Below are 15905 nucleotides of genomic sequence, written 5' to 3'. Positions count from 1 at the left end.
CTTAACAGAATAACATTGGTTAATTTAGATCATTAATTATGTTTGTAGCTAATGGAAATGAGTTTTTCAAAAGCTATACGGTTTTCCACTGCACAGTTGCCACAGTATTTTCTGATGAACTCCAAGCTGTGACTGAAAGTGGCTCCTTTCCCCCTCAACTAGTTTATCATTTCCCCTCGACTGATTTATTCACTCCGCAAGCAAAAAATGGCATTCAAAGGAGCATTTGACTGTCATTTGGATGAGCAACAATAGGGCCTGGTTGACACAATAATTGTTTTTCGACTGGTTTCTAAATTCGTCTATTGCCAGCAATGCATCACGAATCCCTGAGATAGCATTTTTTCCTAAATGTTAGCCCACCCTTAGAAAGGAGGGAATTTCCAAAGCACGTACAAATTTTTTTTATCGAGAAAAACATCTTTGAATGCATTCCTACTATCTATAAAGATATTTTAAACTATAAATGTTTGTATAAATAAGGTTTTCTAAGGCTATTAATAGGAATATTTATAGTTTATATTGAATTCGATTTTGAAAATGGTCTCGAATAATGCAAATTCGATTAGAGCAAAGACCCCAAGGAATGCATCCCTTGCACTAAGCAAGGCATGAGTGTATGACATAACCAAAAAATACTTGCTACTGTACGTTTTTGTTGGGCCTGCCACAAGGACTGCACTAAAACCCATAATGATATGTATGAAACAGTGTAAACATGTTAATTATGGTGAAAAGTCTTGTGTGGGAAAAATATTTATGGCATGTGCTTCTTGTGTGGAAAAATGCAGAATGCATATGCAGTAAGTAAAGATTAATTTTACATAGTTTTAATTAGAAATGGATTGTTAAAGAAATGTTTAATGTGTTAAAAAATTAAGTACAAAGATATTAAATCGGTATCCCACAGTGTGAAGTGTCCACAGTCATCATCACATGATGACATAAAATGATTTTTCATTTGTGGAATTTTCTCTAACTAGTTTTACTTAAGTTCAGATTACCTAAATTTTGGTCAGAATATTGAAGTTTTCTTTGAAAATAATCTTAAAAAATGCAATTCAAGGAAGAAATAAAGGTGTAAATATTCTAAATATATTTCAATTTTTTGTGAGAATTTTTAGTGTGGTAATATGGGGTTGAAAGTAAAAAAGTTTGGAACAAATAAGAGATAAACGTGGTAAAACCACAATTTGGAGTGATCTTTATGAACTGGAGATTAATTGATTAATCATCCTTTTTTTTCTTCAATTCATGTGTCACAGTCTTAAGGAGGTCCTTATGGAAGGGCAGCCCAAGTTATGGCGTTCCATTTTTATGGACTGGCTCTCTGGGCTCCTATGAAAGATATTTAAAATAATATGTACATATTTAAGACATAGTTTTCTAAAATATATGGCAGTGCTTTTACCCCCTGCTATTATCCCCTCATGGCTTGTGTATATTGTTCATATAATTTGAATAGGCTTAAAGACTCCCTGGTTCAAAAAATTATCTTTCAGTCAGTTCAGTACTCACGTAGTTTTACAGAAACTTGGAGTGCCATGATCGTGTGGGGCTCTCTGAAATGTCCATCAAGTTTTGAGTCACCTTTTCAAGCAATGGGCACTTCTCTTCCACTTCTATAGCAAGAAAGAGGGAGTTTGAGAAATGAGCGTGAAGGCTACAAGCTGCCACTGAGTCATTATGAGGTACAGTGCAACCTCGATAAAACGACACCCCACGGTGCACCAATAAACCCTCGTTATAGCGAATTGTCGCTTTACCGGAGGTGGAGCAAATAATAGCCAATATGTATACCTGTTGCGAAAAGTTATACAGGAACAGAGTGGTGCGGTGACAGATAAATTTCTATCTGACAAACGTAAGCATAAATCCAAACGTAAGGTGATGTTTATTTGCATCACTAAATTTCCTTAAACAACGACTAATTGTTTGGTGTTTTCTTGGCCATGGTGTCTGCCATCAAATGCTTTCTAATCATGCAGCTCATGGCCGTGCGGGTATGCTGACGACTGCTTTCTGCCGCCCGAGGAACAAAAGAAGATCAAGCATTCGCGAAAGCCAATGCCACAATATTTTCACCAAAATTAACTACTTATTTATCAAACGACAGTTTACCACATAAATTTGAGACTGAGCACTTCATTAACTTCATTTCTAACAGACGCTAGCAATTACAGAGATTAAGTAGTCTTGATGTAAGTTTTTCCGGCGATGAAACCCTCGCTAAGGCGAGAGCCAACACCAAAAGGGCCTCGTAAAAACGAATTTTTTAACACGCTTATTATAGGGTCAATTGACGGTGCATCGGCAATCTCTCGTAATAGCGGGGGTCTCGCTATAGCTCGTACTCGCTTTAACGAGGATCCACTGTACTTAACTTTATTGTAACCGCGAGATTACCCATCCTTCCAATTTGTTTTTTTGCAGGAGTTCCGCTGTTTGCGTTCCCACTTTCACTCGCAGTCGTCCCTTGGAGCTCCAGAGGAGATTGGGGGGGAGACATTGAGCTCACCGACGTCGAGGAATGAGGTGGAGGGGAGTTACTTCTCCAGATATGCCTCTGCCACACAAGGAACTCCCTTTGATGACGACTCATTCACTGATGAGGCTCAGGATGAGGACATTTTGCTAGACAAGGTTCTCATACATTTATTGGCTTATTATTGCTCATGCTTTGTCTATTATCCATTCATTTTATTGATCATATTTGTTCATTTTATTTGCAAAATTGCATAATTAAATTTTCATTTGTGTAAAATTTCTTGTGGTGTACAAAAAAAAAACGCATGACCAAGGGTCAAAAATTTAAGGCCGCATATAGAATACGCAGTAGCATTACTTCTTAATTTGACATTGTGTAACTAATCATTTTTTGCTTTTGTGAAGCAATGGAAAAATGAACTAAGGAATCTGGGAATTATGCTGTTGAATTAAATTTGTACAAGTATTGATTGAAATATGACAGTATATAAATCTTTAAGAGAAAATTAGGCTGTATTGTGTGGTTATTCTTCTGATATTGGCAATGAAAGCATTGGTAACTTAAGATGTGGTGCTTTCCTGGTGCAAGCAGTGGTTAAAAGTTTCTCTAGTTCTTCTCTATTGTGAACCTGGTACCTTCAATCAACAACTAAGCACTGTATCCAAGAGGTTGTGACACTCTCCCCATAGTTTAAACTATCCTCAAGTGAAGCTTTCTTGCTGTCACCATGCCATTAGCAACTTCTCTGGCTGTATGCTTCACCGGTCACTCTTCTCCATTGCAATACAATTTGTAACACTCTTGAGCATTTTGGCATCTCTCCCTGTCTTCTGCTTATTGCAATTACAAATATTCTCATTCTTCTGTGCCACCTTGACTCATACTTAATATAGTGGTTGAAATTGCTTTGATTTTCTCTTTCCCTATAGGGGGAGTCATCTGTTTACTGGAGTGACGAGAGCGAAGAGGAAGAAGACATTCCTGAGGACATGAAGAGGGACTTGGTGGACGAGAATGCAGGCGAGACGAACGTCAGCGGAAAGTAAGACATCTCATTGTCTCAGTAAATTTTTACTTGATTTTTTTAAACCATATCTGACCCAGTCCAGGGGAATTCTTTGCCATGGTAATTTATGTGGATTTTGCTGCCATTCAGGGGGCATCATTGAAAAATGGACAGTTCTTGCCATATGTCATTAATTGGTCTGTTTTTTCCTAACTCAAGTTGCATGTGCAAGTTAATTGGGCTTTAGTGCCATATGACCCTCCATTTGTTCCCCTTCGTGGGTACACCTTCATATTTGTCCCTTGTTCCGCAGGCAGGTTGGTGGCTGCTCGAAGAAGCGTCTGAACAGGGGGAGCTCTTTCCGAGCGAGTGGGAGTAGCCACAAGCCACCCCTGCCCTTCCTCACCAACACAGCCCTCACCGTGCTGCGCCTCGTCGGGCGATACATCCGCATGGCATGTCTCTTGCGTCCCATTGCACCTGGCGTCATCATCCGAGCCACACACCTCTACGAGTACTACCTCTACACTGTGTTCCATTTCTTCGCCTCTGAAGTGGTTAGTAACTTTTTAGCCTTTCAAATGCCTCTAATACTCAAATAATATTTGGCTGACTTTGACTGTTGTTTTTAGATTTTATAATCTTAAGCAAATATGTGGTATGGATGAAAGCTTCTCGGGTTTCCAACCGGGTCAGGGTCTGCATTGTGTAGGCCGACGTTTCGTTGGGAGACTTTCCCAACATCCTCAGGGCTGATGATGCTGATGTCATCAATAGAGATCGAGGACTGCAGCTAAGTAGCGCTTGGAACCTGGCAATAAATAGGACGAGAAAGGAGGAAAAATCCTGGACGAATCAGAGACCACCTAGGTGAAGGAGGAGGGTATATATATGAAAACACAGCGACATCGGCATCATCAGCCCTGAGGATGTTGGGAAAGTCTCCCAACGAAGCGTCGGCCTACACAATGCAGACCCTGACCCGGTTGGAAACCCGAGAAGCTTTCAGGAGCTTAGGTAACCCTCGGGCGGCGAAGCCGCTCCGACGTCAAAGCGGCACAGCCGCTGTGGGCTCCCTCCGCCCCTGGGCGGCGAAGCCGTCCCTTAAACGAATAACGGTGAAACAGTTCCGAAATGCCCTTGCCCTCTGGGCGGCTATGCCGACCCCCGACGAGGATCGGCGAAGCTGTTCCAAGGAATGAGTGGGGTGCTTCCCTACCCCCTGGCCGGCGAAGCCGGCCCCTAGCGTATTCGGGTGAGATTATTCGAACTAAAATTCTTCGAACAACCACAAGTGTAGACGGCGAAGCCGGACCCGGTGATTTTAAGGGGTAGAGCCCCGTAACGAGCGCGCGGAGCGCAGCGAGTCTTGTTCTCTAGGTTGGTCTGGGATCAAGCCTTGACATTGTTTTCCTTCGGAAAGGTGGTAGAAAATTGAGTTGGATTTTCGAGTGTTCACTAAATGAGTATAACCGTAGAAGCTTTTTCCCTTCATCTTTTAATAATAACATCCAGCTGCATATGAAATCCTTGAATGCACGTGGTAGAATTTGCAAGACATTACTTACTAAAGTCAGGTAAGTAAGTGTATTTTTATTCTTGGCTTTCAAGGCATTATTGAGCCTGAACCATACATTTTTCAATCCCACTCTGTGAGTTAACACATCCTCTCTTTTAATCCAGCAAAATTCCAGAAACTTTGTTGCATGCATATTTGGAACAGCTGGTTTTTGTATAGCGCCTTGAAATGCAACTTCAATGCTTTCCATGCTTATTGCATGTATCCATGATTTTCTCATAAACTGTGCCGGGCAGCATACTTAAAATTATAGATGATGCATTACTATTCACCTTGCGGAATAGATCACTGACCATCTTGTGCTCTTAGGTTGCCCTCTCCGTAACAGTCGGCGACAGAAGCTCAAGTGTCACCAATTTTCAATCATTATAATCTGACAAGGTGCACAGTGTCTGCTTCCAAACATGCCAGTCTGCCTCTCCAACTAGGGGTTAGATGCGTTTCACGTGATTCATTCAAAAATGCTTGGATTGCAAAACTGCACAGTCTACTTAGCCTACTTAACCTCAACATGATTCTTACAATCTATGTATTCACTTAAAAGCAACTCACATAAGTTGAGTGGCCTTGGCCCATAACCAATGGAATTTTTTTTTCTATAATTTCTTTATTAGCTATGTATTTGAGGTTCAACTGCTGTCTTTAGGTCCTTTTTATTGCTGGCTTAGTTACACTACAACTCAATAAACAACTAACTTTCAATATCTGCATTGTAGCACCATCTCTGGATCAAACCATCAACTACAAAATTCAATTTGATTTTAACATTTTTTTACTCTTCACCTACTTTGTTTCCTATTTATGTTTTTGCATGTATATCCTCTTTTAAGTATTCTCCTGTATGAATGTATTTCCCTATTGATTCTTCATTATTCATGTTAATTGTGAATAAGTTCAACCGATTCAGGCTTCTATTGGTGGAAATTTAACATATTTAAATAAATAAAAGATCGTAGCACTTTTCCATAAGAATTTTCAATGAATTTTTAAAAATTCTTGTGGAGAAGTGCTACGATCTATCATTTATTTCAATTAATTGTGAATGGTGATGTTTTAATAATTTCAGCCGGTGTCAACTGAGCGGGTATACAGCTACAAGTTGGAAACACTTTTGGAAAGGATTCATGACAAGCTGATACTAACCAATGAGAATGGCACAAAATCACCATCTCAAGACGTTGACAAGGTGAGTTTTTATACATGGGAATATGCTTACTCAAATTTTCACTCCCCGCCTCCATTCCCTCTGGAAATTTTGGGTACAGATGGTCTATGACTTTTGTACAATTTGAACTCTGGTCATTGCTTGAACTATTGCTCAGTCAGTAAGTCTAAGCGCAGCTTCACACTGTCAAATTCAATTCAAGACTCGTAGAACAAGCTTTTGCGAATGGACATGATGTCATGTCAATCTTCATGACTGCGGACATTTCATTTTGAATGCTCTTGAATCCCTTTGTTTCCTTCAAATTTGTCTTGTCTTGAACGGTTCTAATTTCTATTGAATCTCGAATGGTGTTGCAGCATTTCGACCAATCAATGAAGGCTTTTTAGCCTTTCCAGCACTCCCTTGGAGATGGGATAGTAATAAGTATTGACATCATGGCTGCCCTCATTAAATTTTACGAGGGGCAAAGGTGTTTATATTAAGGGAACTACCACACGAAGCAGAAGAGAAGTTTGGCAAGAAGTTAATGAAAATTGGTTGCCGGAGCGTAAAATTATGATTTCAATTCTCTCTTAGTCTCCTTTTCATTATGCCATTTTCAATCATGTTTGCTATTTATATTCAAGTGAATTCAAGCTTTTTACAACAGTGTGAAAGGCCTTTCAATTCTTTTCAAGATATGTTGAACAGTCATTATTGAAAGACCGTCTCGATAGATCTTGAATATCATTTTAGCGTTCAAGGCAACCTGTTCCACGTTTCTTGTTCAAGAAATCTTGAGTAGTGTGAAAGATGCTTAATGAATTTCTCTCTATGATCATTTCAGCATTCATCCGCTTTATCCTGCTTTCTTGTATGTGTACGAAAATGGCATTTTTAATATATATGAGGGCATTGCTGCACTCAAGATACAGCCACAGTAACTATGTACTTCCTGCTCATTGAGTCAATGCAAGAATCTTCTATTAAAATGGCTGCTCAATGGAATGTTTAATTCTGTGAAACGTGTAATGCAACTCTTATCCTTAAATATCTAAGCAAACAATCAAAAACAAACAATTATATTTTTCACCTCAGGAGACTTGTTGTCTATTCCTGACCAAACCTCAAATTTTACTCACAAAAATACTAAACATTTCTGACTTGATTGTGTATGCTTTCCCCTTATTTTGTGTGAATTTGAAGTATAAACTATGGCATCATAACCACAATGCAATGCATATGGCATCCTCCTTATTTGGTATTTTCTTTGTTTGCAATTTTATCATGACTAAAATTTTCAGATTTTTTGGGATATTTGTTATTCAGCAATCTTATTCTATGCCTTAATGGTTTTCATACTTTTTTGGTCCTAGGTGCAATGTGCTCACCTTTCTCCCGTGGTGGATTTGAGCAAGCCGGAGAACTTGTATGGCCTGGCCGAGAGGATTGCAGCGGCAGAGTCTGTGTCCTTCCTGTCGTCTCAGTTCCTGCTGCTGCAGCCGTACCTCGAGAGCCTTCTCCTCTCTCCCCCTCGTCAAACGCAGCGGGGAGCGCAGAGCTACCACCACGCCACACCCTCGCATACAGCACGCCATTTTCTCACGCAGTTTTACTCTCAGGTTTGCTGGAATTTGCTCCTTGGTCCTACTCTACACACACAGTACCCATAGTAATAATATACCGTTTATGTCTGGATAGAGTCCCCCCTTTTTTTTCAAAAATGCCCAAGGTAAAAGTAAAGGGGGGACAATATTCAAACACATTTTTTTAACTTTTCCCGAAACTGAAGCCTCAAAGGAAGGGGGGGGGGAGTATATTCGGAGAAATACGGTATATAACAGGGTTCACATCGTCCAGTCAAAGTTGGGGAAATGAAAATTGGAGCTAGAAATCAGGGAAATTAGATGATGGTGAGGGAAAAATTCCAGAGGAGCAACGAAGTAGTGATAATTGTGGTTAAATGTGCTGAGCATTGCTGTGTTCGAGTGGCATTTTGTTGCCACCCTGGGTGGGCAGCAGAGTTTGGTGCTCACTCTCGCTTGGTGCTAATGGACTTCATTACTAGTACAGTAGACTCTCATTAATACAAACAACTTTATTACGAAGTTCTTGTTATTATGAAATAAATCATTGGTTAAGACTAAAATTTCTATTCAATCTATAGCAAAAGAAATTTTATTACGAAATTTTCATTATTACAAAATTACAAGCCTCAGTCCCGGTCCCGCCCGTTAGAAAATGAACTTTATTACGAAGTTCCCCGAATAAGTAACAGCATTTAGGTGGATATACACTATGCTACATTATAATCAATGTGCTACGTTTAACTTCTTGTCGTGTACTGTGCCCAAGAGCATCAATTATGGTTCTTTCTTCAGTAGGAGATACTTCAGTATACACACAACATCATATATGTATAAGCTTCTTTCCTGTGGAATCATGGTGACGCACTCATTACCACTTGTAAATTGGACATATTTACAGTTAGTCCTCTGCCTATGCACATGAAATTTACGAACCTTCAGAGGTACGAACATTCGAAAAATTCAAGCGTGCCAGAAATTTCAAATTTTGAGCCTTTGGAGTTGGCTGATGTGACCCAGTGTGGCATAGAGGAACTTGTGCTTTGGGCATAATCTGAACAGAGTATCATTGAATCCGGTGTGAAATCAGGAACTGTTCAGTGTTTTGCCCGGTGTTCCATCCCAAAGACAGTATTTTTTTCAGCTTTTGGTGTGTCGCATGCCCAGCTAGAACAGTTCGTTACAATAGTGAGTTAACGCACAATTGTAATGCAGTGTTGCATTCTGCAGATAACCACACACTCTAATGCCTTGCGCATAGGTTTATGAGCTTACGAACAAAATCACAAGGAATGCATCTTGGTTGTTTATTAAGGGATTACTGTAGCCGGGTAGATATCAACCCTAGATTGAATCATGCCGCATTTTTCTTTTGAGAAAATGAAACAAATGTGCTTGTTTTTATACATATTTTTATGTACGAGTAATTTAATCGCATATATTCTACACATGACTATGAAACTATTTTGCAGTGTGACTATAAGTACGGGAGATTGAAGGGACAAGAAAGTTTGACTAGCCATGTTTTTTTTCGGCGACACCTAAGAGAAATGTGCATATGAACTTTGTCGTTACAAACCTCTGGTTTATCGCTCCCATGAACTTCGCAATAATGAGAGTCTACTGTATTTGACCGTATTTCACAGTATGCCCTGCTGCATGTTTCCATAAAATCCCAATGTATGACTGCTTTGCCATTGATATGAAATCAAGGATAATATAAAAATTCAACTGGAAATCAGGAGAAAATCATAGAAGTTGGTATAAACCCTGTGCTAACAAAGCATGATGGAAATGTCATAGTTGTGTATGGTCTGCACCAATCCACAGCATCAAGTTACCTACTTCCTTGTGCTCCTTAGATCTCAGTAAACCCCTGTACGAGGTTGATAAGCGGTACAATCCGCTCCTGTTCTACTCTACTACTTTTTACATCAATACCAATGAAAAAAATTACTTGTGAATGCAAAATACATAGTTTTTCTGCTAAAATTCCTTTCTTAAGGGCACTTTCCATATTTTATGGGCCAAGAACGGATTTCATTGTGTTCAGTTTTTGTATTTAAAGAGATTTGTTATGGGAGGTTTTTTTGTACATGTACTGTCCATTGGATGGGTACGTCACACAACAATTGGATGGGTAGGTCACTCCAAAATCTGGATGTTTCCTTAAAATTTTGTTACGTGGGGGTTCACTGTATAGAATATTTACAGCATTTTACATTATGTAGTTACACATATGTAGTTTACATTATGTAGTTGTACATAGGCAGTTTCATTAACTGAACTTGGGGACATTTTGGAAGCATTAAACTCAGAGAAACACATGGTCATAATATCCTAAAAATAATTTATTGAAAATATCTAGGTTTTAAGACTTAGCTTTTATGCAGATAGTATTATTTTTTGTTATAAAGCCTTTTAGGCTACCATTGCCCCATTCTACTCAGCAAAATCAAGGGAATAAATTACGTTATTCATTTATTAGAGATGCTAGAGCTTGCATGATGCTTGTTCATATTCATTCAACATGTAAAGATATTGTGTTTTTAAAAAATAACTTGAATGCTTATAAAAATGATTTTTTTATCTCTAAAAATATTAAATTGTGTATGAAAATCTAAATAGTATTCCTTTGAATGTGTGTACCCAGAAGAGACTTGAATAATAACTTTGTTGTATAGCAGGCAATTTAAAATACAATTGGATCCGAAAGTATCCGAAGATCCGACACCTGATTTCAAAGTATCCGATCTGGATCTGGGTCTGAAAAAAATCCTCGACCCGTCCATCCCTAGTTTTTGTAATAAACCTTTTCTTAATTCTAATATTCTTAATGAAAGGTGTGGTGGTTGCTGGTTTTACGAAAGTAAGTTCAAATTAAGCGAGAAAGTGGACTTCATGACCACAGAAACTTTTCAGGAAGTTCTGAGTCTGCTGGAGAGGATAAGTTTCACAGTATGCTTGCTGTACATTCATTTACTTTCACGTTATCACACCGAAAGTAAGGCTCCATGATGTGGAATAGGATTATCGTATCAAAATACAACATCTGTGGATTAACTTAAGCCTAATCAGAATAGATTTTTGGTAAAATTTATTCTTGCCATGTCTCTATGCACTAAATTCCATTGCTCATAATCTGGGGGCACTAACTACCCCAGCTAGCAGCATGGGAGGTGAACTGTCTTCGGGACCACACACAGAAATTCCCATAAGAGTTTGCTGTTTCATTGGTGAAATATTATAATTTCAATCAATTGTAAAAAATGGCAAACATAAAATTAAAGTCAAACCGTAACAAATGATGAAATAAGGGTTTTCCAGGCATTATAAAATTCCGTATCAGACCAGAAAAACAAAATTGGAAACTACCCAATTATTACGTTCCCAATTTCTTTTTGGCTTCCGTTCTGATTCCGTTTCTAAGTTCAAGAATGAAGAACTGAACCAGTTCATCCCTGCTTAAACACAGTATTCATTCAGCATTTTGTGAGAGTTTTATTTAAGATTCACATTGAGAAAATTATAATAAAAAGAAAATGCTTCACTTTTTCCCATTTCTGCCATCAAAATGATGTTTATGGGTGCCGTTATAGGGTTTATATAATTGGTGATTGCGTACGTGGTGTCTCAAGTGTTCCTCCTTCTCTGCCTCAGACTGTCAACGTAGCAGATGAGTTGAGGCGTCCAATCTACCTGTGCGTGTCCAAGGGTGCAGTGAATTTGCGCCAACTCTTAACGCAGATGGCCCAAGTGAACTGGGAAGTGCCGGATGTCATGAGTCAGCATTCATCATACATTGACATTCTTCTTCGGGTAAGTGTCTCACAGTATCATATGGCATTGAATGTGTTCAATTAGCCAGTGATCAAGAGAACTTAATTCTAGATTCTATGTGTTGGTTGTTTGTTCATTTGCTACTCACCTATGTTTAAGTTTTCTGTGACAATATTACATGTTTGGTTTGACAGTGGTTTTTACCCAATTACCAGTTAGGTAGGCTACCAATCGTTGGTGGTGCAACTGGTCATGTATGTGATTGGAAGAACTGGATTTGAATCAAAAGTGCATATTCCATTATGATAGTATTTCTTTTTCATATTTGTAGTGGAACATGATGCAGAAACAAATTTTCATATTGTAATCCTCTGTAGATACATGTATATTTTTTAAGGGGCATATACTAATTGATTGCCTTTCTCAAGTGAATACCTTTTCTGCTGAACTCTTATTAGCTTATAACTTTAAAAATAACTTAATCAACATTATTTTTGGTGGAAATTTTTTGGCACAATTGTTTCAAAAAAAAACAACAATTCATCGGTGCCTGTTGCATAAGCAATTTGCATTGTGGACTCCAGTCTTTGATTGCCACCATGATTGTTAAGCTCATTCTACACAAGGCATGTAAATGCACAGTGTAATGCATGAAAGAATGTGAATTCCAAAAATTTATCATACAAATCCGTTTACTGCTTGAATTGTACACATGCACAAGTACAAAGTGGCAGAATGGCATCAGCTCTTCTAAAGTGATTGCAAACCAGGACAAGAAATAGATGCAGCTTCAATAAATGCAAATTCATGCCCCATGTAAAACTGGTGTTAGAGTCACTGGCAGTGATATGTACTTGTCAATATTCATGGTCTTCTCTGTCTCCCCTTTTCTCCCTAAAGGAGCTCCAGATATTCGCCATGCGCCTTGAAGAGGTAGCTTCCCGTGTACCTTTTCCGTCTTCCGTCCACCTCATCTTGTGGCAGCAAGTTGTCGGGCTTGTCTGCGACACCTTTGTTGAAGGGTGAGAAGTATTCTTCCCCTCTTTTCCATTGAGGTCATGGTACAACAGTCAATTGTAATTTCAATACATAACCCCACGTACTTTTTCCATCTCAGTGTGCAAAGCAACCACCTCATTGGTTGGATACTTAACACGTTGCGTACGGATGGCGAGAATTCTCGTCATTTTTTTTCCCAAACATTCCGGACAGATGACGAAGATTCTCGTCATTTAGGTGTGTCAACCTAAACAATTTTAAAGCGTACAATACGTATTTGTTAGTACGTTTTCAGTTGTTGATCGTTATTCATAATGAATTGATGCATCATAAGGTTTGATTGGGTAAAGTTATATTCTAAACATTAGCTTTTTAACCATGTTTAAACCAAAGGCATTACGCCCTAATAGGCACATATTTCCAATCTCAACACCTCCACCCAGAATTCCTAGGAATTTAAATACCCTGGTACGCAACGTGTTAACTTTGTGTTGCAAGAAAATCAGTCATCAAGCAACTGAATTACATGCTGGAAATGCTTGTAATAGAATTTCGCCCTCCCCTAGTTGTGCACTGTCATCGTTGGTCACCAGCACACTTGCGTTGAGTCTAAGCTGGTGGAAACGGCAGAGTTGGGTACTGCAACAGACAAGATACACAGAGGGGGGAGTCAGTGGTGCTTGCAGCAGTGTGAAACTACGTGAATCCTGTTACAATGAGGACTCATTGGTGGTCAGCTGAATTTCATTCAAACATGTTTGGATGTCATCCCAACATGGCAGAGGTCAACAATGCATAGGAGGGAACATGGAATAAAGAAATAAAACATACAATAGAATAGATTTCTCCAGCATCTAGCGCAAGATATCGTCAGGTCATTCATGGCTGGACAAAGTTTGTGATCCTATTTTTTCTTACAAACCCAAAAAAATGCTTTTCCCTCCTCTTGAAAATAATTACTATGTGGCAAAAACCTTAATAATTTTCATATCTTAAACCTTGAAAAAAAACTTAATTTTCATTTCAAACTTTGTAACAACTGTTTATGTACCTCTTTCACCACTAATAGAACATTTTAATCATGAGCAGCTGATATCTCGCCTATTATTAAATCATAATTCATAAGTTGATTGGAAGAATGCACTCATCAGAAAATGTGGTGATAAGTAACAGAAAGATCCTTTGCTTTCTTGGCAAATTGAATGGCTAGATGGGTTAGAGAATCCATATTTTCCGATGTGTTGAGGTGAATCATTCCCAGATGATAACAGACCAGTCAGGAATGTGAATTGTTGAACTGAATGGATCTGTCCGACCAGCTGGAAACCAGAGAGAACTTAATTCTTAAAATTTATAGCTTCATAATAACAAATTTCAAAATAAAAATCACTTCTTTTTGGGCCCCTGGTACTTCATTATTTTCTGGTTGAACTGAATATGTATATTTGTTGGAGCTTTCATTCCTTCACTTCAGACTCACCCTGTACTTTCCCCACATAGCTTTGCAAGCTCTGGTCGCCACTGTTCCAATGGAGGCAGGGGTTTAATGCAGTTGGACTTCACCCAGTTCCTGACCAAGGTGGAGAGCATTCTAGGAGGGGGGAGTGGAGGGTGTCGGAGCAGGGGGGTATCGCAGGGAGGGGGGGCGACGTGGAAGTCTCAAGTCTTTGGTGCTAGCAAGGAGCATGTGGAGGCTTACGTCAAGGCATTCTACCAGCCTGAGGCTGGGCTGGAGCTGTGGATCAAGGAACATGGGACGGTAAGATTCCTAATAGATCATTCCTTAGCTAGTTGTCATAGGTGGTTGCTCACCCATTTAGCTACCATGTGTACAATCCTAGAGCGAAACTCCTCCAAGATTGTCTTCAGAGTTCATAATAGTATCAACCGTTTTGAGGTGTACTGCTATGTTGTGAACTTAAACTGCTCAGTGTTCCGTTCCTCATGATAGTGACTTTGTCAGTAGACTAGTGTTTTCATAACATGATTAGTATCATTATGACTAAAGGTGATGGCTGAAGCCTAAATCAAGTGCTCATTTTTCTCAGCTCCCATAAGATGAAACTCAAATAATCGCTAAGAAAATATCAAATCCTGAATTTCATGGACAAGTTCAGAGATAGCCTCAATTATATGGATCACTCTCTTTTTTTCCATCATTTAAATGACCAATGTGGCCTTTGCATTTTTGTTGATGACACCAGTGTGAATTCCCTGTAGGGCAACAGTGAGCATTTGTAGATATGCTGTGTTGCTGCCTGTAAATAGGAATAATAAAGACTTTAAATCGTTGGTTGAGAAATGAACACAATTACTACACAAATGAACATGTGACATGGTAAATGATGGCCTCACCCCTATGTTCCCAATCATTGAAAAGCATTTTATTCTCCTTTCAAAAGTCACTGACTGTTATGAATTAATCCTTGGCGGTAGCTGCTATCACATGTGCGAGCATACTTTTCGTTAAGTAGGGTTTGAAGATCACAATTATCCGCTGGTGCATCAGCTGTCGGAAAGAAATGGTATTGGAAAGAAGGGAGATGACAATATCTGCTGGGTGGGCATCAATGAACTTATGTGGGTGGCTGGGATGGTATGTAAACTAGAATAAGGAGGATCTTCAATGCAATCCCTTAACTCTTGCAATACTTTTCTGTTGTTGGAATGAATGATTGGAGAACCAATCTTAAAAAATCACTATTGTGACCCTAGCTTTTAAATTGGCTTTCCAATACAATGGGAGACTTTCTTCAACATGTGTTTAGAGCTAGGGGGTTGTGGGTGTGATAGACCATAATGGCTTTAACTAAAAATCTCCCGCACAGATACACCCTAACATTTAGTTCAAGTATTCTTGGAAGACTTTATATCCGGGAATTGTTTTCTCATCCTTCGATACGAACGAATGATTTGGCAATTTTTTCCAATGGAAAGCAGTTTCATTGGCATTGAATATTGGTTCTTGCAGAAACTAATTCTCTTCAATTTAAGAGGCTGCATAAAATCAACATTATTTGGCTCTCATGGGCTATACAGCCATCCCTATAACTTAGCACCCAGAGATTTTGTGTGAATTTATTCAAAGGAATTAGGAAATTGGATAATTTTATGAAATCCTAATTTCTATGTACATATGTGCAGTCCTTTATAGCCACCATTGGCTTGATTTGTGTTTAGAGAAAGTTATTGAGTGTTTTGTTCAATGCAACTTGAATCTTGAGTTGTCCTTATACCCTCAACATTAAGTATTGCTTGGAAATCCAGTCTGCATTCATCGTTTGCTTCCTCGGGTGCATTCAGCAATGCTGACACTTTTG

General features: G+C 38.9%; 1 protein-coding gene across 2 annotated transcripts in view; it reads left to right on the top strand.

Moving 5' to 3' along the window:
- The window catches only part of LOC124156093 (syndetin), a 31434-nt gene that overhangs the window by 14554 nt on the left and 975 nt on the right, over window positions 1–15905 (top strand). The window contains exons 10-17 of one of the 2 annotated variants that reach the window (XM_046530418.1): window positions 2434–2643; window positions 3418–3530; window positions 3808–4051; window positions 6140–6259; window positions 7597–7842; window positions 11467–11625; window positions 12487–12608; window positions 14086–14344. In XM_046530418.1, coding sequence (XP_046386374.1) covers window positions 2434–2643; window positions 3418–3530; window positions 3808–4051; window positions 6140–6259; window positions 7597–7842; window positions 11467–11625; window positions 12487–12608; window positions 14086–14344 — 1473 coding nt within the window. Of the gene's footprint in view, window positions 1–2433; window positions 2644–3417; window positions 3531–3807; window positions 4052–6139; window positions 6260–7596; window positions 7843–11466; window positions 11626–12486; window positions 12609–14085; window positions 14345–15905 lie in introns of those variants that run through there. The other variant, XM_046530426.1, reaches the window with a different exon arrangement.

This window comes from Ischnura elegans, chromosome 1 (genome assembly GCF_921293095.1).
Source record: "Ischnura elegans chromosome 1, ioIscEleg1.1, whole genome shotgun sequence".
In the NCBI taxonomy this organism is placed as follows: domain Eukaryota; kingdom Metazoa; phylum Arthropoda; class Insecta; order Odonata; family Coenagrionidae; genus Ischnura; species Ischnura elegans.
This window is presented reverse-complemented; position numbering and strand designations above follow the sequence as displayed.